The following is a 19,109-nucleotide window of genomic DNA, read 5'->3' as shown; positions in this document are numbered from 1 at the left end:
GTCATCATGTATGCATAACAAATATCAAACAGAACACATTTAAATATAAAGATTTGAAGTAGTATGAATTGTTGCATACATGTGCATTTGTAGAATGTTAGCAATTTATAGAAAATTAAGGTTTACAACATTAAACTTGAAATTTCTGTAGAGCAGGAATATAATCAATCAATATATATTATAAAGGTAAGTGTACAGCATATGTGCTGCTAAAACTCAAAAACGAGTCCCAGTACAATCAAGGGAGTTATATGGTGTGGTAGACCTCTATCCCTCATCCACGAAGAAGGTTCCCGTTTTTACCAGAAGGGCGTGCTGTTGAAGATATAAGGACTGGAAGTTTCGCTCTCTAGAAATTTCTAGAACAGTCCAGAACATTCGAGAGCATTCCACAACATTCCACAATGATCTGGGATGTTCCCGAACGTTCCAGAACATCCCAGATCATTGTGGAACATTCCAGAACACTCTCGAATGTTGTGAAATGTTCTGGAATATTGTGGACCATTCAAAGCTTTTTTTGTATGGGTGGGACTACCCATTGGTGGGGATATATAAAGCAAGATCCGTTGTGGCTTCAAATGTCAGTTTCTTATCAGTGACGAAGGGAAGAACCAAAAAAGAAGTGAAAATTCCAAAGTAGTGCAGTGAATGAATAAAAACAAACAGTGAAGTGTGAGTAGTCAGTGATCCGGTGACTGAATATAAATCAAAAATAAAGTGTGAAAACTGTGAAAAGTGTACTTAGTGTATTTGTTAATAAAAAGTTGATTTGATTTATATTTTATACAATGCCCAAACTTAAAAGAGGAGGAGCTCTTGCCAGTTCTGAATTTTCTTTTGAATATTAAAGTTGATATTGTCGACAATATTATTTTTAGTTGCCAAAATTGTGCTTTGAAATAGCCACTCCAGATTGGTATATTGTGAACAATGTTTGGATAAATTTGGTCAATGAGTTTGTTTTCAGTAGTGGCTATGTTGCAAAAATCACTGTTGAGTTCAATGAGGCCGGTCGTTTAGTCAGTGGGATATGTGCCTTTGCCTATTTATAAAAGTTTTTGATCAAAATGTTGTTTATAAACAAATATTGTAAATAGTTAGAATATGTTTTCAATAAAAATTTTTACCTTATATTTTAAAGTTTATCCTTTTATTCCAACTACTACACAATCTCATATCAACTCCCTGAGCAAAGCCGGGTACCCCAGCTGGTAATAATATATAGAACAATAATACATAGAATGGAAGCCATATGCCCTCATTTTGTAATCAGACATGGACTAAAACATTTGTATCAATAAATATTTTTATTCCTTTACTGGTTTTGGATATATTTGTGTGTGTTTTCATTTCATACGAGTTTTTTGAAGTAGATGATGTATAATTATATTGATACCTATTCCAAAAATAAAACATTATATTGAAATACAATACAAATGAATTTAAAAACTGAAAATTAAAATTTGGAAGATTATTATTCTGTTGATAGAATAATCAATTTTTATGGAGGGAGAAATATTTTTTGTCTGATCATAATATACTTTTAGTATTATTTCTTATTTATATGGCATTAAATATAAATATCTGTTTTACAGCACCTGAAATAACAGATACAAAATTTATGACTGAGATTGCTTTGATGTAAAGTGAAAACATCACATGTGATATTTTCTGTCAATCTGAAGAAATTAAATCTTGTTATTTTTTTATACTTATGTTTCCTGTTTAAACAAACATAAATAAAAGTATGTCATTTGAAATTCATAACATTGAGTATAAAAAACATTCTAAAATGAATATAAATAATTATTTATGAAAGCTACAACTTTTAAACCTAGAATGAGTGCAATAGATAATCTGAAGAACATTCTTGATAACAAAATCCTTCAACAAACATGACAATAATAATGGTTTAAAAATATTTAGTGTAGCATATAATTGAAAAAAACTCATAAAGCAATGAAACTTTTCTGGTACATTTGGAGTCAAAATAATTTAATGAAAATTACTGTTATTTATATAAATTAATGATACAAACTATATAGTGTAATTAGTGCAAGTTAGAAAATCTCAATTTTATAAGATCTCTGTTTTATATGGTATAATTTTTCTATATTAAAGATTAGTTGCATTAGGTTGTTCAATAAATGAATAAACTACCTCTCTCTTTAATAATGACTCAATAATTAATTATTTATAAATGATTAATAAAATAAAACTGCACAATATAACTTTAATATTACAAGTAATATTAATGATATAATTTATTTCATTTTGTTTATTTTACTTACAATTATATTATTATAATTGTTATTAAATTTAAAATATTTTTTTAATTGTCTGAATTATTGATGGAAAAAGATAAACAATTAATTATTTTAGGTAAGGTATATAATATTACACCATATATGGAATACCATCCAGGTGGAGTGGAAGAATTAATGAAAGGAGTTGGTAAAGATGCAACTGATCTGTTTAATGAGGTAAAAATTTTTAATTTCAACATATTAAATTTTGCTTAAAATATATTCTTGCTTTAATTCAATATAATATTGATGTTGGAGAATATTGAATAAGAACTCTTACATAAGATAATATAGTTCTCATTCAAACAAAACCATATAAACAACTCTTGTTTCATCTTATAACAATGTAATAATTTATATGAAATGCTTATATATTTTATGTTAAATTCTTTGTGTATATTATTAAAAATTTTGTTTAATGTTCTTAGATATTTTTATTATTATAAATTAACAACTGCTACTTTACAACTAGTTAATATTAGACAAAAATACACACTGTTGAAATCTAACAAACCAGCGAGAAAATTATACACAAAGTGCAAACATTTTCACCTGTGTTAAATGCATCAACAAGCTACAAACTTTTGAGAAGACACAGGATTGCTGAACATGTGTGTAGGGGAAGGGTATATGGCGTGAGAAGAGAGGGGTTTATATTTTGTAGAAAGACTTCTAGGCAGTGGAGGAGGAGTCAATGTTTCAATAGTTTATGGCTGTGTTTTGGTGTCTTGTAAATTTCCACTTGTTCTAGATGTTTAAGCACATGTGGTTTAGATTCATAATGTAGGATGTGTATCTTATGGAAGTCCACTTGGATGCTGGAGTTGGTTGCGTAGGAAGCCAAAGCTGTATTGTCTAAATTTTTTTTTTTTTTTTGATAGATGTTTAATGTTCCTTAAGATGGATAGGGAATTCATCTGTTGGCCCATCTTCTTGGCAATTGTGTTTGATCCAATGTATTTTTGTTAAAATTTCTAAAGATTAATTAAAAAAAACAGTAAAATACTAGGATGTCTCTGTATTTAACTATTTTTTTTACATTTAATATTTATATTTTTTATAAAGTTATTTTATTTGTAGAGTATAGTAACTTTTTTGAAGATTAATAAAGATCTTCCAAGGCCTCTAGGCCCAGAAGATTGGGAACCTCTCTACATAGTTTTACATCATAAACTAATAATACTTAAATATAGATGATTTACTTATACATTATTATATACAGTACAGTTGCAATGGCAAAATTGCTTTATTTTTTCCAATTTTGGGGCTTCTAAGTATGTGTGTCTAATGGACAATCCAGGCATGGTTTCCAGGAATGCTATTATAATTACCATTAATCAATAAAATTGTAACTTTTCTACAGTTATAAGAGGATTAGGATTGCTGGCAACTTTTTTGGCAACTTTTTTCATTAAAAGAGCAAAATTAAACAACTATGAATTCTACTGTAGCACAAAATATTTAATAACTAATGATTGATCTTATTCAAAAGTATTCATCAGGTTAGATTACTTTGAAAATCAAACATGCTTATAGAACATCTTTGATAATCAAAATTGATTGATTTGATTTGCTAAATCAAGCTATCAACAACACTAAAAAAATGTTGACAAAACAGTAATTTTATTATTGACAAACTACTATTGAAACTTGGTCTTTTGTTTAGTTGTTTAAAATATCTTAAATTTTGAATATAATCCTTCTTGTCTTTTTAAGTTATAATTTCTGTAATACTGTATGTTGAAATAATAGTTATAAATGATACTTTTTATTTGGTGTTCACCTCCCATATGTGACCATTTTTGATTTTTTCTGAGATGGTCACAAATGGGAGGTTTTATATTACATATTTTCACGTTAAATATATTTTTTTTGGCATAAAATACAATTCTCATCTAATATTTATGTCTAAAATGAAAGCTAAAAAAATTATTAGACCTCTGAATATTGAGGTAAATTATAAAATCGTATGAAATTCTGTACAAACAAAATTAGAATATGTATTAAGTTTTTAACAATGCAAATAATAATGCTACATTTAGTAAACATTAAATTAAAATAAATAATACTGGATTTTCTAACATGTTTTATTTATTTAAAAATCTTTTTATATTAGGATTATTTAAAAAGTCACAAAATAAAATATGTATTTTTAAATTATAATATGAACTTAATAATTAATTTTGAAATGTTTTTTTTTTTTTTTTTTTTTTTATGTTTAGGTTCATAGGTGGGTAAATGCTGAGTCTATGTTACAAAAATGTCTTGTTGGTAAATTAAAGGTGCCACTTTTATATTTCCAGAAAGGTTTGTATTTTCATTTTGTTGTTTATATACTGTAACATTAATATTTTCTTACGTTATAAATTTTTGTTAACAATATTATATATTTTTTCTGTTTTTAAGAATATATAACAAAAGCTATTTAATATTATTTGAATAATTGATGATATCTCAAAATGTTTAAAGACAATTTTTTAAACAAAACTTGATAATGTCTTTTCATTGGTGCATAACATATTATGATATTTCTTATAGTTGTGAGATTTGTTATGAATATCTTAAAAATTATGGGCTAATGTTTTTTATTTAAAATCTGAAAAGATCAAATTTTTTTCTGGTAAATGAAATGATAATTTAGTAAAATATCATTCTTTTTGTAGGTGTTTTTGGTATAGGTAAAGATTTAGTGCCAACTGCAAATACAGCAAAGAAAAAAAATGATTTGAATGAGAAAGGTAGTTTATTCTTTTTATTTTCTTATTGATCTGTAACTAAGTAGTAATTTTTAATAAAATAATTATATGTAGAAAAATTTTTATCATTGCAAACAGCTGAGTTTTAGTATATCTCCACTCTACTCATGATTCTAATACATTTGAGTTTTATTACATAGAATTCTCAAAATAGTTACATGTAAATTAATAGACGTTGTTGAGATCTGTGTTTTAACCTGATCTATAATTGAATATACTGTAAATCTTCATGTAATTATGTAATCACCTAAGAACAATTAACTGAGCAATAGGTTAGGTTAATTCAATTTGCATGTTAGATAAGTTGTCAAATTTAGGTAGAGAAATTGAGACACAAAATAAAATGATTTTAATTTAGCTTAGTTTAAAAATTAAAGATTTTGTGAGTTGTAACTCTCCATTACATAGTAATTTTACACATGTCAAATTACACACACACAAATGTTCAATTAACTGATAAATCAGACCAACAGTTCTGCTGTACAGTACATGCTTTCCTTCTCCCTAGTTTAAAACATGCATCTGATGAACAATACACTTGCCAGTAAAGCATAACTGACTTTAATATAATTTTCTCACATGTAACAGAATTCTGTTTTTTAAGACAGCTAAGTTAGACTCTTCAAGTATCCCATAACTAAAAATCACAAGGGATTGAGTCTGGTGATTTTGTTATTTGTGCTGTTGAAAATAATATGCTAATCACTCTTTCATTCATGAAGTGCCGGTGCGATAACCTTTGTACATTGATGCCAATATGAGGAGGTACTTTATCTTGCATAAAGATTGTATTATCCAAACAGTTTTGTTGCTGAGTACAAGGATGACAAAGTTTTAAAGCATGTCTTCCATCTAGTGGCATTGACACAACTTGTCACTGGCCCAAATGCAGTGTTTTCTTCAAAAAAATAAGGTCCAATGATAAAAAATTCTGGGAACCAATACTACACTGATTTTTGGTTGGTGCAAGGGAATTTGTTGATAAACATGGGTTTTTCCAGACTAAACACTCACATCTTCTGTGTTTAGTCTGGAAAAACCCATCACATCATTCAAGTAAAAATGAGCATAGGAAATATCCTTAGAATTTGTGAGGGCCACAAATTATTTATAGAATATGTAAGAACTATGTTGATTATCATTCATACTATGAAGAATATGGTAAATGATTTCTGTTGAGCTTCACCAGGAAACAATTCCAAGGATCCCACAGTCCTTACAAAAGTCTTAAAAAGTGCTTAGTTTTTGTGGTGCCTAAAATACTTATTTTTCTCAAAAATTGGCAAAAAGTCTTCAGAACACATAATTAACTATTGTTGACTTAAAAACAATTATGGAAAAACAGTTCTGTTCGATTAGTAAAAATAATTCTGTACTGACCAATCAGAAACCAAATAACAGAATAGCTTATAGTTATGACTTTTGTGTGGGAAATTTATGAATGCATTTAGATTTCAATGAATCCAAAAACAGAATTGCTAGAATCCATTCCTTTCATAACAATTCATTAACAATATGAGTCACACATAGAAATATCCCACTCAAATGTTTTGTTTGATTATAATTTTTAATAAATTTTAATGAAAAATTCATCTTATTATAACAATTTTTTTCTCTCAAGAAAGAACCTGTTGGAAAATTTTGAAACTGAATTTTTTATTTGTGAAATCAAAGTTCCATATTTAGGAAAGTATGCACACCAAATTTTATTGTATTCAATAAAATTTCCAATAATTCTTTCTAAAGAGCTCTAAACAAAACCTGTTTAATTATAACAATCCTGTCTATTCTAAGTTTATGAATTTCTTTTATAATATAATGAAATATAAGTCAAAACTTTTTCCATATATCAAATTATTAAAATTGATGTTTTTAATTATTTAGATCAAAAATTAAATCTATCATATAAAGCAATACCAACGTAAGTTTTATTATTATTATTATATTATAATACTTTTGTTTTTTTAATGTTTATTTGCAATAATACTTTGTAAACATTTCAGTTACGAATGGTTTCAAAGCGATAAAACAATTAGCCTTGTAATACATACAAGACAGAAAGATATTACGCAAGAAAATGTTATAGTTGACTTGAATGACAGGAAATTGTCTGTAACGATTCGGTCTAAAACACACACATATCAATTGCACATTGGTTAGCTAAAATTTTATTAGTGGTAACAATAATAATAAATATATTTATGAAAACTTATTTATATGTTAATAATAACTTTAATTAGATTTAGAAGCTAAAATTCAAGAAAATTTTGAAGGTAAACAATTATTTACAATATTAATAAAATTTTTTCTTTTTTTGGTTAATAAACAAGAATTATAAGAATATTGTTAACATATTGAAAATAATTTATTTTCAGTAAAAACTGCAGAAAACAGTGATATTGTTGAACTATTACTTTTTAAAGTGGAAAAAAATCGAAATTGGAAAGACTTGGGTAAATTTTTACAAGGACACAATACATACCTTCCAACTAAAGAAAAAGGTGATTTTTTTTATTCTTTTTGAATTATTATATTTATATAATTACAGTAAGACCCCACTTAATGCTGCCTCATTTAATGCTGATTCTATATAATGTGGTCTGCTCGAAGCCTAAAAGAGGCTCAAAATTTTTGCCAATTTAAATTATCGCAGCATTTCATTGATTCGTATATAATATGATTATTTACAAACATGAATCAATCAGAAAAAGGTGTACTTTCTTTAAATCTCTATGTTTGTTTGGTGCAATTTTGGAAAAAATATAACATCATGGATGCCATATGCAAAATCGGCTTTGCTTGGCAAGAATTAACTGATAAATGCACAAATGAAGATATACAAAAACGAGAAAATACAAGCTGGTATACAACAATTCTAAATTATCCAGTAAATAACAACTATATATTGACAAATATAGCTTTCAATATTAAAAAGTTTTTTATGCAGATTAGGTTAAATAAAAATGGAATAATTATAAATGACAAATATATAGATTATACCCAATCTAAATGTCCAAATTGTACGAAAAATTTATCTAAAATTCATATTTTATGTGAAAATTGTAACAAAAAGGATAAACTACAAAGACTCCAGATTGAACCACTGGCTAAATGTACTAGTGAGCTGGAAATGTACAAGACATTAGATAGAGCTGATATTAACACAATTTATATGATATATAACTATGTTAAACAACTAATTAAATAATNCGCTGTGCTTCCTCTAAATCTGTTTGTTTAGTTTAATTTTGGAAAAAAATATAACATTATGGATGCCGGTATGCAAAATCGACTTCGCTGGGTAAGATTAACTGATAAACAGAGTATGGAAGAAGAGGTATCCAAGGATTCTGAACAAGAAGAGCCTATCGTTGACCAAATTGTCAATCGAATCGATATAGCAAGACTAAGAGATGTAGATGAGGAGGATATTGAGGAGTTACTGCAGGTTACTGGTGAGAGCATTACTAACGTCGACTTTCAAGAACGGGCGGAACAACGAATTTATGTAGAACTGGAAAATAGTGACTCTGGAAACGAAGAATTCAAAGAACTTGCTTACCACAAATGATACTAGACAAATTCATCGCCAAAACCAAGAATTTCAGAAGCACCAGGACCTTTATCACAAAAATAAACTTTATATTTCTGTGTGCATATGTTGGTATTATGTAACATATATTATTATGCGAATTAATATAAAAATAACTTTAAATTAAAATTAGTTTATTTTTGGTCGCGTGTTCCCCTTTCTCTATTTACTATGGGTTAAAATGACCTAGTTTAACGCTGTTTCATTTAGCTCTTTGTTGTCTAGAAACGCATCCTAAGCGCAAAACGAGGTCTTACTGTAGCTATGCAACATACAAATTTATGTAATTTATTTTATAATATTAAGAAAGTGTAATATTAAAGTAAAATTTGTTTATTTTTGGTTGCGTGTTTCCCTATTCCTATTTACTCTAATGTTAAAATGACCTAGTTTAACGCTGTTTCATTTAGCACTTTGTCATGTAGGAACATATTCACTGCGTAAAGTGGTGCCTTACTGTTAACATTCTTAAATTACATTATAAAGAAAAAATTTTAAAACATCGAGGACAAAATATATTTATATACAATACATTGTAAAATACAAAATATTAGACTTATATGAATAAAATATTCTTGTTGTCTTCTGTCGTCTTTTTCCAACATGATCCACACTGGCAGAGTCAACCTTTCTTTATAGACTACTTTTCCTGTCTATATTTATGTAAATCAGGTAAAAAGGATGATAGAAGACAACAAGAATATTTTATTCATATAAGTCTTTAATATTTTGTATTTTACAATATATTTTATATAAATTCTTAAATCATATCACAACTCTTCACAACTGGAACTGTCACAGAATTGCACCACACTTTTCTCACTCTTCTAGCAAGAAAATTTCTTTATTAAGATAAACATTTTCAGTTTCTTTCAGGCCTACTTCAGATTTTATCTATTTCAAATTGAACATCCGCTGAGATTCTAAATTGGAGAAAGTTATAATTTGGAATCTCAGCAGATTTGTAACAGTTAAAACCTGAAGTAGGTCACTGAAAGTTACTGAAAACATTCATTTTAATAAAAAAAATTTTTTTGCTGGAGGAGAGTGAAAGGTGTGGTGTAATTCTGTTCTTAAATAAGAAATTGATCATGCAATAGTTACTTAATTGTATTCTACTTTAATTGATTGACTTGGATAATATAATAAATTTGATATTCTATATAAATTTATCACTGTCTATTAATTTTCATGACATGAAATTAACTATTGAAATTTAGAAATAAATATTAAAAAAAAAAAAACAGATAAGAATGAATTTAGTTGCTTTAGATGATGTATATTAATATATCTGATCACTTTTTAGGAGTTGTGGATTTAAATCTTGTTTTGAATTACAATAGAACTTTATTCGTTTGTGTTGTATATTTGTGAAAATATCAAAATATTGGATAGAGATAAATAAATTTTAATGTTTTTATCTTAAACTTGTTATACTGCAATTCATATTGTTGACTGTTAGCTGTGGTGAATGCCATCTTGTTCATCATACGTTAGCTTGTGCACTTACAGGGATAGTAAAAACTTGCATTTTGTATTAGTATGCATTATAATTCTGCATTTTTTGTATAGAGTTAGCTTTTCTATAGTTAAGTTATTTGCAATATTGAATTTGTAAATTCTAATTTTTATGTATTTTGAAACATCCTGGTTTTTAGTTATAATAATAATAATATCTTAATACATAAAACAAATGCTTTAATGGAGTTTAAAAGTCTAAAATATATAGCTATTTGAATACTTTTGAGTTCCTTCAATCATCAAAAGTCTGTTGACAAACTGTCGTGTAATAAGTTTTTTCCTATCAGCATTTCTTCTTTAAATTCTTCTTAAATTCAAAAATTATCCTAAAACTTTGTTTTCAAATATGACAATCCTGTAAAACCAAACTGTACAGTGATGTTGATCAATAATTTTATAAAATCTTTTTTATCAGTGTTGTATTCGACACAAAACCCACTAACGTTTTCAGCCTCCACCAAGGCCTTCTTCAGGTGCTGAACTCACTAGTGTTCCCCTTGGACCATTAGAATGATGCTGCCTGAGTTATAAACATTGCACATATCACGTTTTACCCCTCTGCCTGTCTCCGTTTGAATTCCTCAAACAAGTATCTCCATGCATGCGCAATCGTCTCCCTGTCCTTAAAGTTGATACAGGTGCCCCCAATGTTGGCTTTATAGTAATAAGTCTATAATGTTTATTTGTTATAATTATCAAAATGTCAAAAATTAATTGAATTAACATAAATTTAGCTAATAGTCTAAAATTCAATACTTTTAATTTGCAATGTATAAATTTTTGTGAGTTTTAAAAACATGTTTATTTAATAATACATATCTTTTTAATGTAAACAATTTTGAAAGTCAGTGAAATGTTAATTTATGTAACAATAATATATATGATTTTTTTTTTTTTTAGAAGTTTATTATCGTCCATGCACTTTATCATCAAAAAAATCCATTACCCATAATACTTATTTATTCACCTTCAATTTGCCTACTGCATCACAAATGTTGGTCCCTATTGGCTATCATGTTCATATAAGTACAGTACTAAATGGTAAGTACAGAAATGTTTAAATTAATTCTATTCTATTTATTTAATCATGGGTCTTTATTATAGGTGTTGAGCTCATCAGAAGTTATACTCCGGTTCTTCCTAATCTTAACATTCCAAATGATCACCCAGGCTTAACCAAAGGAAATGAATTGTATTTAATAATAAAAATTTATCCTGATGGAGCAATGACTACATTTTTAGATCAGATAGAAGTAGGTATGTTTCAAAAAGTTTTCAAATTTTATCCTGAATATTTATAAATGAAGATATATACGCCATATACAATGTTCAGAATATTAATTTATGTGACTTTCATGTGCTGTAATTTGTTTTATATTATTTTCTGGACAAACTAATCTTAAGGCTGGCACAAACTAGGCAATATCAAAGCAAACTAGTCAAAGCAATTTAGTTCAGTCGTCACCTGCTTGATGGCCATTGATTGCCAGTCGTTGACTTAATGTCACTCTGTCATACCCTTTGATGGAAAGTATACTGTCTGTTCAATGCCTCTAGGATCCAAGAAGTTTGATTTTTCAGGCAGCGAACAACAATGCTCAGGTGCATTTGAAAGTTTGCATTTGTGCTCATGTTTCGGCCATGTCTTGACTATGCTGGGATTACAAAACAGAGCTGTTTGATAGATTTTCATAGAAGTAGCAATATAGATTATTTTATTGAAATTTATAAATCTGTCAGGTCCTCGATTTTGTTTTTGTTTATTTATTAAATTTCTGACTGACAACAAATGGAAGCAGCTGAAGCTAACATCAACTATAAAGTTGTTATCCTTTTACAAAACAAACTACTGCGCAATAGTTCATAGAGGGGTAGATGAAACAATCATTGTTTCTGAAGAACTACATCACGAGTGATATTACAAGTGGCGAATTTGCCTAATAGTTGAAGCAAACTAGTTGTGTGACCATAAAATTTGCCTCTGACATCACATTGAAAGCAATGACATTGCCTAGTTTGTACTGGGCTTTAGAATCTATATGTTTAATTGTATATGTTAGTGTTTTGTTCAATATATAAATGCTTAAATAAATATTTAAAAACAAATGTTTAAGATAACATTTGTTTTTATGTAATTTTACTGAATATTATGTAACTCAGTCAAAGGCTCAAAATTATTAACTGGCTCTGACAGCAGATAGTAAATTAAAGAAAACTATCTTATATTCTCCTGTTAAATTATACAGTATAAACTTTTCTATAAAAGTTTTGAAACAGTCAAAATATGTCCTAGTAAATTGTTTTTGAATCATTCAAATTATTGATATCTGTTGTATGTAAGGTAGAAGATTTTATTAACTAGAAAGGTTGAAAGTTATCAGACTTTATTAGCATTCATCAAGCAAAAAGTAACATATAATAAATACAATAATAAATACATATAATAAATACAACATATAATAAATACAAAGAACCCAATAATTATTTTAAATATCAAACAAACATCCAGATTTCTTTATTAAGGTTTATTTATAATTATTAAATTTACAGGAGATGGCTAACTGTTTACCTCTTACCAAATTACTTAGTAATTATTTATCTTTAATAGCCCAATAAAGGAATCTGGCTATCCATTTGATATTTGAAGTAATTATCAGGTTGGTTGTATCACTATGCTAGGTTAGTGATAAGCTGTAAGCTGGCTGAGAGCCACAGACACTTAAATCATTCTCACTCAGCATAATGAATGACCAATATTAATAATTATAAATAAAATAATTAATTAATTAATTAGTCTGGAAACAAAAATTGTATGGAGGTCTGGGTTATGTAACTGGCAACACATCTGCACAGTAAGCATGAATTGTAAGTTCAGGTCCTACTCCGGATCTATCTTTTCTTCCAGAATATTCTAAAATTAAATTTAATTAAATTAATTTCTTTATAATAATTAAATTTAATGAAATGGTGACTTAATTGCTTATCTCCTGTCAAATTATTTAGTAATTATTTAGCCTTAATAGTTCAATAAAGTAATCAGAATGTTCATTTGATATAAAAAATAACATGCTTCAACAGGAATACATTAACAATTGGTAAAAAATTTATAAATGAGAATTTCCACAGATCATCTGATCTGGAAAAGTGTATAATTTGCATACTACAGCAATAGAAATGATTTGTTTGGGGGACTTCAAGTAACACACATCATTTTGTTGCTTTCTAATCATTATGGGATTTGGAAAGGAATTATCAAATGCTGAAAGAGCAGAGATTTTGTTTTGTATCAGGCACATCCTGGTTGGAGTCCAAAAAAATATCCAGCTTTTTAACAGTATCTGCAGTCTCGGCATGTCAATTTCTGGGGACTTATGAGAATTATCGCAAGACATCAAGGTCTGAACAACCCTCAAAAGCGTTTAAATGTGATCAAAGAACAATCAAAAGTACAACTTGAAAGAGAAAGTCATCATAACAAATTCATGAGGAGTTGCAACTGGACTATTCTGAAGAAGCATTTGAAGAGTCTTACAAAAAAGATGAAGTGTGACATGGTCAGATATTCTGTCAAGCCACTACTTGAGCACTGACAATGAAAAGAAATGTATGCTTTGAACCACATTTGTTGAGCACTGCTGATTGGAGTTGGGCTTTCTTCTCTTATGAAAAAGAAAATGGAACTTTGATGGTCCAGATGGCCTGAGAAGTTACTGGCATAACCTGAGAGGTAAAACTGTTCCAATTTTCAGAAAGCAACAAGGTGATGACAATATCATAGTTTTGGCGACTTTTTGCTGTACAGGAACTATTAGGCTTGACTTTCATTCATGGGAAACAAACATCTATGCACTATCAGGGCATGCTTGGAGAATATTTGCTGGCAGCTGCACACATCAATGTTGGAAGAAACTGGATTTTCCATATCGATGCACTCATCCAAATCCACACATGACTGGTTTCAAGCCAATGAGGTTTTGCTGTGGCTCACTAGAAGTCCAAACCACAACCATATTGAGAATCTTTGGGTATGATCAATTCATTAATCTTATTGGTAAGATCAACAGTATACAACTGTACATGATTTGATGACTGTAATTTGGAAATTATGTCAATCCATACTACAAAACCTTTAGCGCAAGACTATGCTAAAGGTCTTGTGGATTCAACGCAAGACTGCCAAATATTAAATAAATTGATCAAAAGTTTAGAAACAACAGATTCAAGTAGTAAAATAAATATTAAAACAATGGGATTGATTATTATAAATGTTAAAATCAATAAATTCTAAAAAATTTTTTGTAAAATTCTTTAAGAATAAGCAAGTTAAATTCACTCTTTTGTATCCGATTTTGAAAGAATTAAAGACAAAAATCAATTATTTCTTACTTTATTTTCCATTTTTTTCTCCATATGCATTTTGCCTATTAGATCCACTGATGAGGCTAATTAATAATTGATAAGTTTCAAGTCCATGTCTGTCTTTAATTCTTTCGAAATTGGATACAAAAGAGTGAATTTAACTTGCTTATTCTTAAAGAATTTTACAAAAAATTTTTTAGAATTTATTGATTTTAACATTTTGATCAAGTGTTGCTAATATATTGCTGTTGATGTATGGTTTTTTTTTATGAAGTTATCAAAAGTTTGATTACTTTCACTCTCTGTTTATACTATTGATTAGAGAGAGTCAAATATATAGCAGTAGTTCCCAAGTTATTTTTATCATGGAACTCTTTTCATCTAATAAAAAATGTTAGAACTTTGATAATTTTTAATGATTATAGATAAAACATCAAATGGAAACACCAAAAACAATTTATTGAAAACGCAAAAAACAAAAACAAATAAATAATAATATTTGCTTTCCATTGTTAAATTCAGAATTAATCATTAATGTGAAGGGTTAAACTTCTTTCAGTATTTTAAACAGTGCTAATGGCTGGATTTGTACCTTCATTGGTATCCACCTTTTCAATCTCATTGTCACTAGAAACATTTGAAGTACTTGCTACATTTTTCTTCAAAAATCTTCTCTTGGCCAACACTCCATGATTTTTGAATTTGGGATATACACAATAGTAAAAGCACTATAAATTTCTACAATTTCCACTGTTTTTTTATAAGAGAAATACTTAAAATATCACAAAATGATTGCAACATAAATCTCTAATAATCTTTGATATGCCCACCTGTATGCTGTACTGTCTTGCTACAACACTACAGATAATGGAAGAGTAATTAAAAATAACTAACACATGTGTAGAACCTCATGAGAGGACTCAATCCAAGACTAAAACAATTACACTTCACATCCCAAATCTGCATTGGGATATTCATACATCACTAGGACTCAATGGGCTTTATTGTGAAACACCAAATTTTATTGGGAACTCCTGATATAGAGAGATTATAGTGTACATAAAATAAGTGTTAATCTCAGGACAGTTTAGAAATAATTTAGATATTTTGACTATTTCAAAACCTTTGTCCAGAACTTTACAAAGCATTTTCATTCATTTATTGAAAATGAATTGGTGATAGCATCTTTTATATTCTAATGATTCATACAGATTAGAATAGATAAATTATTATAATTTTCAGTTTTAATTAAATATACAAGGTGTATCAATACAGCAGTTACAAACTTCAGGAGAAATAGAGTACACCGAGACAATGGGAAATCACATAGCAATGCGTGGTTGGAAACACTTTCCTGGTACGGTAGTGACGACACAAAACACAAGAAAGGAAGGACACAAACAGGGTGAGAAAACATGTTTATTATTCTTAATACAGCAAAAATCAAAGAAGGTGTTCGAAATTACGACCCCAGGCCATGATGCAGGCCTCACATCTCCAGCCAAAGACGTCCCAGCATTTTTGCTGTACTAAGAATAATAAACATGTTTTTTCACCCTGTTCATGTCCTTCCTTTCTTTCATTTTGTGTCGTCAGGAAAGCATTTACAACAATGCATTGCTATGTCATTTCCCATTGTCTAGGTGTACTCTATCTCTCCTGAAAGTTTGTAACTGCTGTACTGATACACCCTGTATATATATATATAAATGCTAAAATATCTAATAAATTTTGTCAAATAATTTATTTATGGTAATCCCTTCACTTATGCAAGTAATTGGTTCCAAGAAAATATCACGTAAATGAAAACTGTAAATGGAGCAGTGGAAAGTTATTTAAAATAGATTTGTTCCATGTTCTCAATTACCATACTCTACTCTTAATGAGATAGAAAAGTTTTAACTAGTTTCTTTTGTCCATTTAAGAGGTTACTGATAACAAGAAAAAACATGTTATGATGTAACTATCATTTATTTCCACAAAGTTGATTATTTAAAATTTAAAAATTTTTCAGTTGCATTAGTGAATTCACATAAATGGAGAGATTATTGTATTATTACTGCAAAATCACTTTGATAAATACAGTAAAACCTTACTTAGATGGCCATATCTGAAATTTCCCTGCAAAAGTACATAATTTTTAATATAAATCAAACTCAATCTTGGTAGCTACCTCAATTAAGTGGTAAATAATGTCTTGACGTAACATTTATTTATGTTTATGTTGCTAACTGAACATGAAAACCTCCTCATTCTTAAACTCAACATACTGTTTAAAGAGTTTTAAACAGCATTTAGCTTTGTTGCTATACTTTTGAGGCAGTTTGCTAAGATCCTTCTGACAGATGAGGTTCAAATAAATTTAATTTGTCAAGTGTAAAGATTTATTTTATCTCCAGAATTCAGTAAGAAAAAAGATAAATTATGTATTTCTTCAATAATTTTTTATAAAATCTGATTGTATTTTATACAAATATAACTGTAAATTAGCAATGATCAGTCCGTGTCACTGATACATCACTTGCAACACTCAATGAATAAAAATACTGATAAGCCTCATGTAAAAGTCACAGAATTAATTATGCAAAATTGTCATTTTGCAGTGATTAATTTCATTGTCCTCTTCATGATTCATTCTTGTGTGATAAGTCCTAAATTTATCAAACTATGTGATTTAAGAATTACAGCAATTACTAAGACGAAGCTTCGAGAACAATTGTAAATTCATTTATTTTATTTTTTTATATAAATTAATATCAATATTATATATTTTGAAATGTGATTTATTTTATTTATGTAATTAGGTGGTACTGTTAATATTAGCAGTTATGATGGAGATTTCGATAAAGGAAAATTACTCAAAAGTACAAAACTTGTGCTTCTGGCAGCAGGGACTGGATTTACTCCAATGGTTAAATTAATACAGTTCAGCTTGAATGATAAAAATACAGAAAGGTATGAAAAAACTAAACTTTTAAATTATAAACAATTGTATTTATACTTTTAATTTTGATTTTTATTTGCTTTATGATTTATTTCTCGTACTATCTTGGCCATAAAATTTTTCTTTTATTTTAAAATTTTTTCAAAATTAATTATTATTGTCCTCAGGAAATATAATCATTATTGTAGAATAAAAATATACAAATATAAATATTTATTAACTCAATTTTTAGATTAATGCCAAACAATTGCCAGATTACGTCGGGCTATATTAAATATAGTAGCATTATTATAGTCTGATGTAATCCAGTGATAGTTTGGCATTAATTTGGGGCATTATATTATATGTATTGCTTTCTGAAATCAATCAAAAACATAAATATATACAGTACCTACATAAATCTTTATTTTAAGAAAATTTTAAATTATTTATTGTTTTTGTTAAGAGCTATTTTCTTTATAATGAAAACATTCACATCATTAACTAACTTCATTTATTATTATTGAATGACTAGCCTATATTTTTAAAGAATTTTATTTATATTTGGTTAATTTATAACAGCATTCAGATCACAAATGCTGATGGAATGGAATAACCTTGCCTGTTTTCATAAGTTACTGACTATAAAGAATATTCATTCCAAGCTATTCTCAACAACATCTGAGCATCAAATACATTTGAGATACATGTTTCTCAAAGTTTTTAAAAGAGAATCTTGAATATTTTTGTAATAATTCTGAATATTTCAAAGAAATAACCAGGCAAACAAATCATAATTCATATAATGGAATATTAACTTTAGAGTAACTTTATGATATGAATAATATGAAAGAAGACAATTTAAAGAATAAGATTTGATAAATTTTATTATTTACAGATCATCTATTTTGATGAATAAGAAATTGAAATTATGCCATTCTACATAATGCTGTGTGATGTAGCATAATGGAATGATTTTACCTACATGTTATACTCACTAATATACAAATCAGAAACGTGGCATTGTGACACCGTTTCTGAATTGTATTTAAGGGAGCACTAATTAATTTAATGTTATTTTTTTTTAATGCAAAGTTAAATTGAAAATTAATAAATTAAACCAAAAATTCTCAATGTTTGAATTCAATCTGTTTCTATTGGGTTGTTCAGAAAGTAATTTTGTTTTTACATGGAGGGGGAAAAAAGCAATTTTCTTATAATATATAAATATTTTATTGAATTATATATTGACCATTTTGGTCAAATACCTGTTGCCATCTTCTGGTAGTAGCATGATTCCATGTTCGTAAAAGTTTTGATCTTTGCTTACGAAAAGTGATCCAAGTGATTTTTTACTTTTTTATTTGAAGTAAATGTTTTACTGTTTAAAAAATTTTGTAAAAACCGGAACAAGTAATAATCCAAGGGTGCCAGATCTGGCAAATATGGTAGATGAGTTAGCACATCCCTTCCAAGCTGTAACAGTTTGTGATGAGTTACCAAATTTGTGTGTGATCTGGCATTATCATGGTGAAACACTACACCTTTTCTGTCTGATGGTATCACTCAATTTGTCTTGTTGACAGCAGTACACTTTCGAATCAATTGTGGAATTGTCTGGTAGAAGCTCAAAAAAAAATTTCCTTAAA

The 19,109-nt window shown here is 28.0% G+C and overlaps 1 protein-coding gene across 1 annotated transcript in view; it reads left to right on the top strand.

Moving 5' to 3' along the window:
* The window catches only part of LOC111635543 (cytochrome b5 reductase 4-like), a 49,407-nt gene that overhangs the window by 25,104 nt on the left and 5,194 nt on the right, over nt 1-19,109 (top strand). Inside the window, exons 4-13 of the mRNA XM_023380533.1 lie at nt 2,386-2,486; nt 4,532-4,616; nt 4,973-5,047; nt 6,950-6,986; nt 7,069-7,220; nt 7,306-7,338; nt 7,441-7,566; nt 11,079-11,219; nt 11,283-11,435; nt 17,342-17,492. Of these exons, the coding sequence (XP_023236301.1) occupies nt 2,386-2,486; nt 4,532-4,616; nt 4,973-5,047; nt 6,950-6,986; nt 7,069-7,220; nt 7,306-7,338; nt 7,441-7,566; nt 11,079-11,219; nt 11,283-11,435; nt 17,342-17,492 (1,054 nt within the window). The remainder of the gene's footprint in view (nt 1-2,385; nt 2,487-4,531; nt 4,617-4,972; nt 5,048-6,949; nt 6,987-7,068; nt 7,221-7,305; nt 7,339-7,440; nt 7,567-11,078; nt 11,220-11,282; nt 11,436-17,341; nt 17,493-19,109) is intronic.

The sequence above is a fragment of the Centruroides sculpturatus genome, unplaced genomic scaffold, assembly GCF_000671375.1.
Source record: "Centruroides sculpturatus isolate CEXI.00-Female unplaced genomic scaffold, Cexi_2.0 scaffold1012, whole genome shotgun sequence".
Lineage (NCBI taxonomy): Eukaryota > Metazoa > Arthropoda > Arachnida > Scorpiones > Buthidae > Centruroides > Centruroides sculpturatus.
Note: the sequence above shows the minus strand (reverse complement) of the source record. Positions and strands in the feature narration are given on the sequence as shown.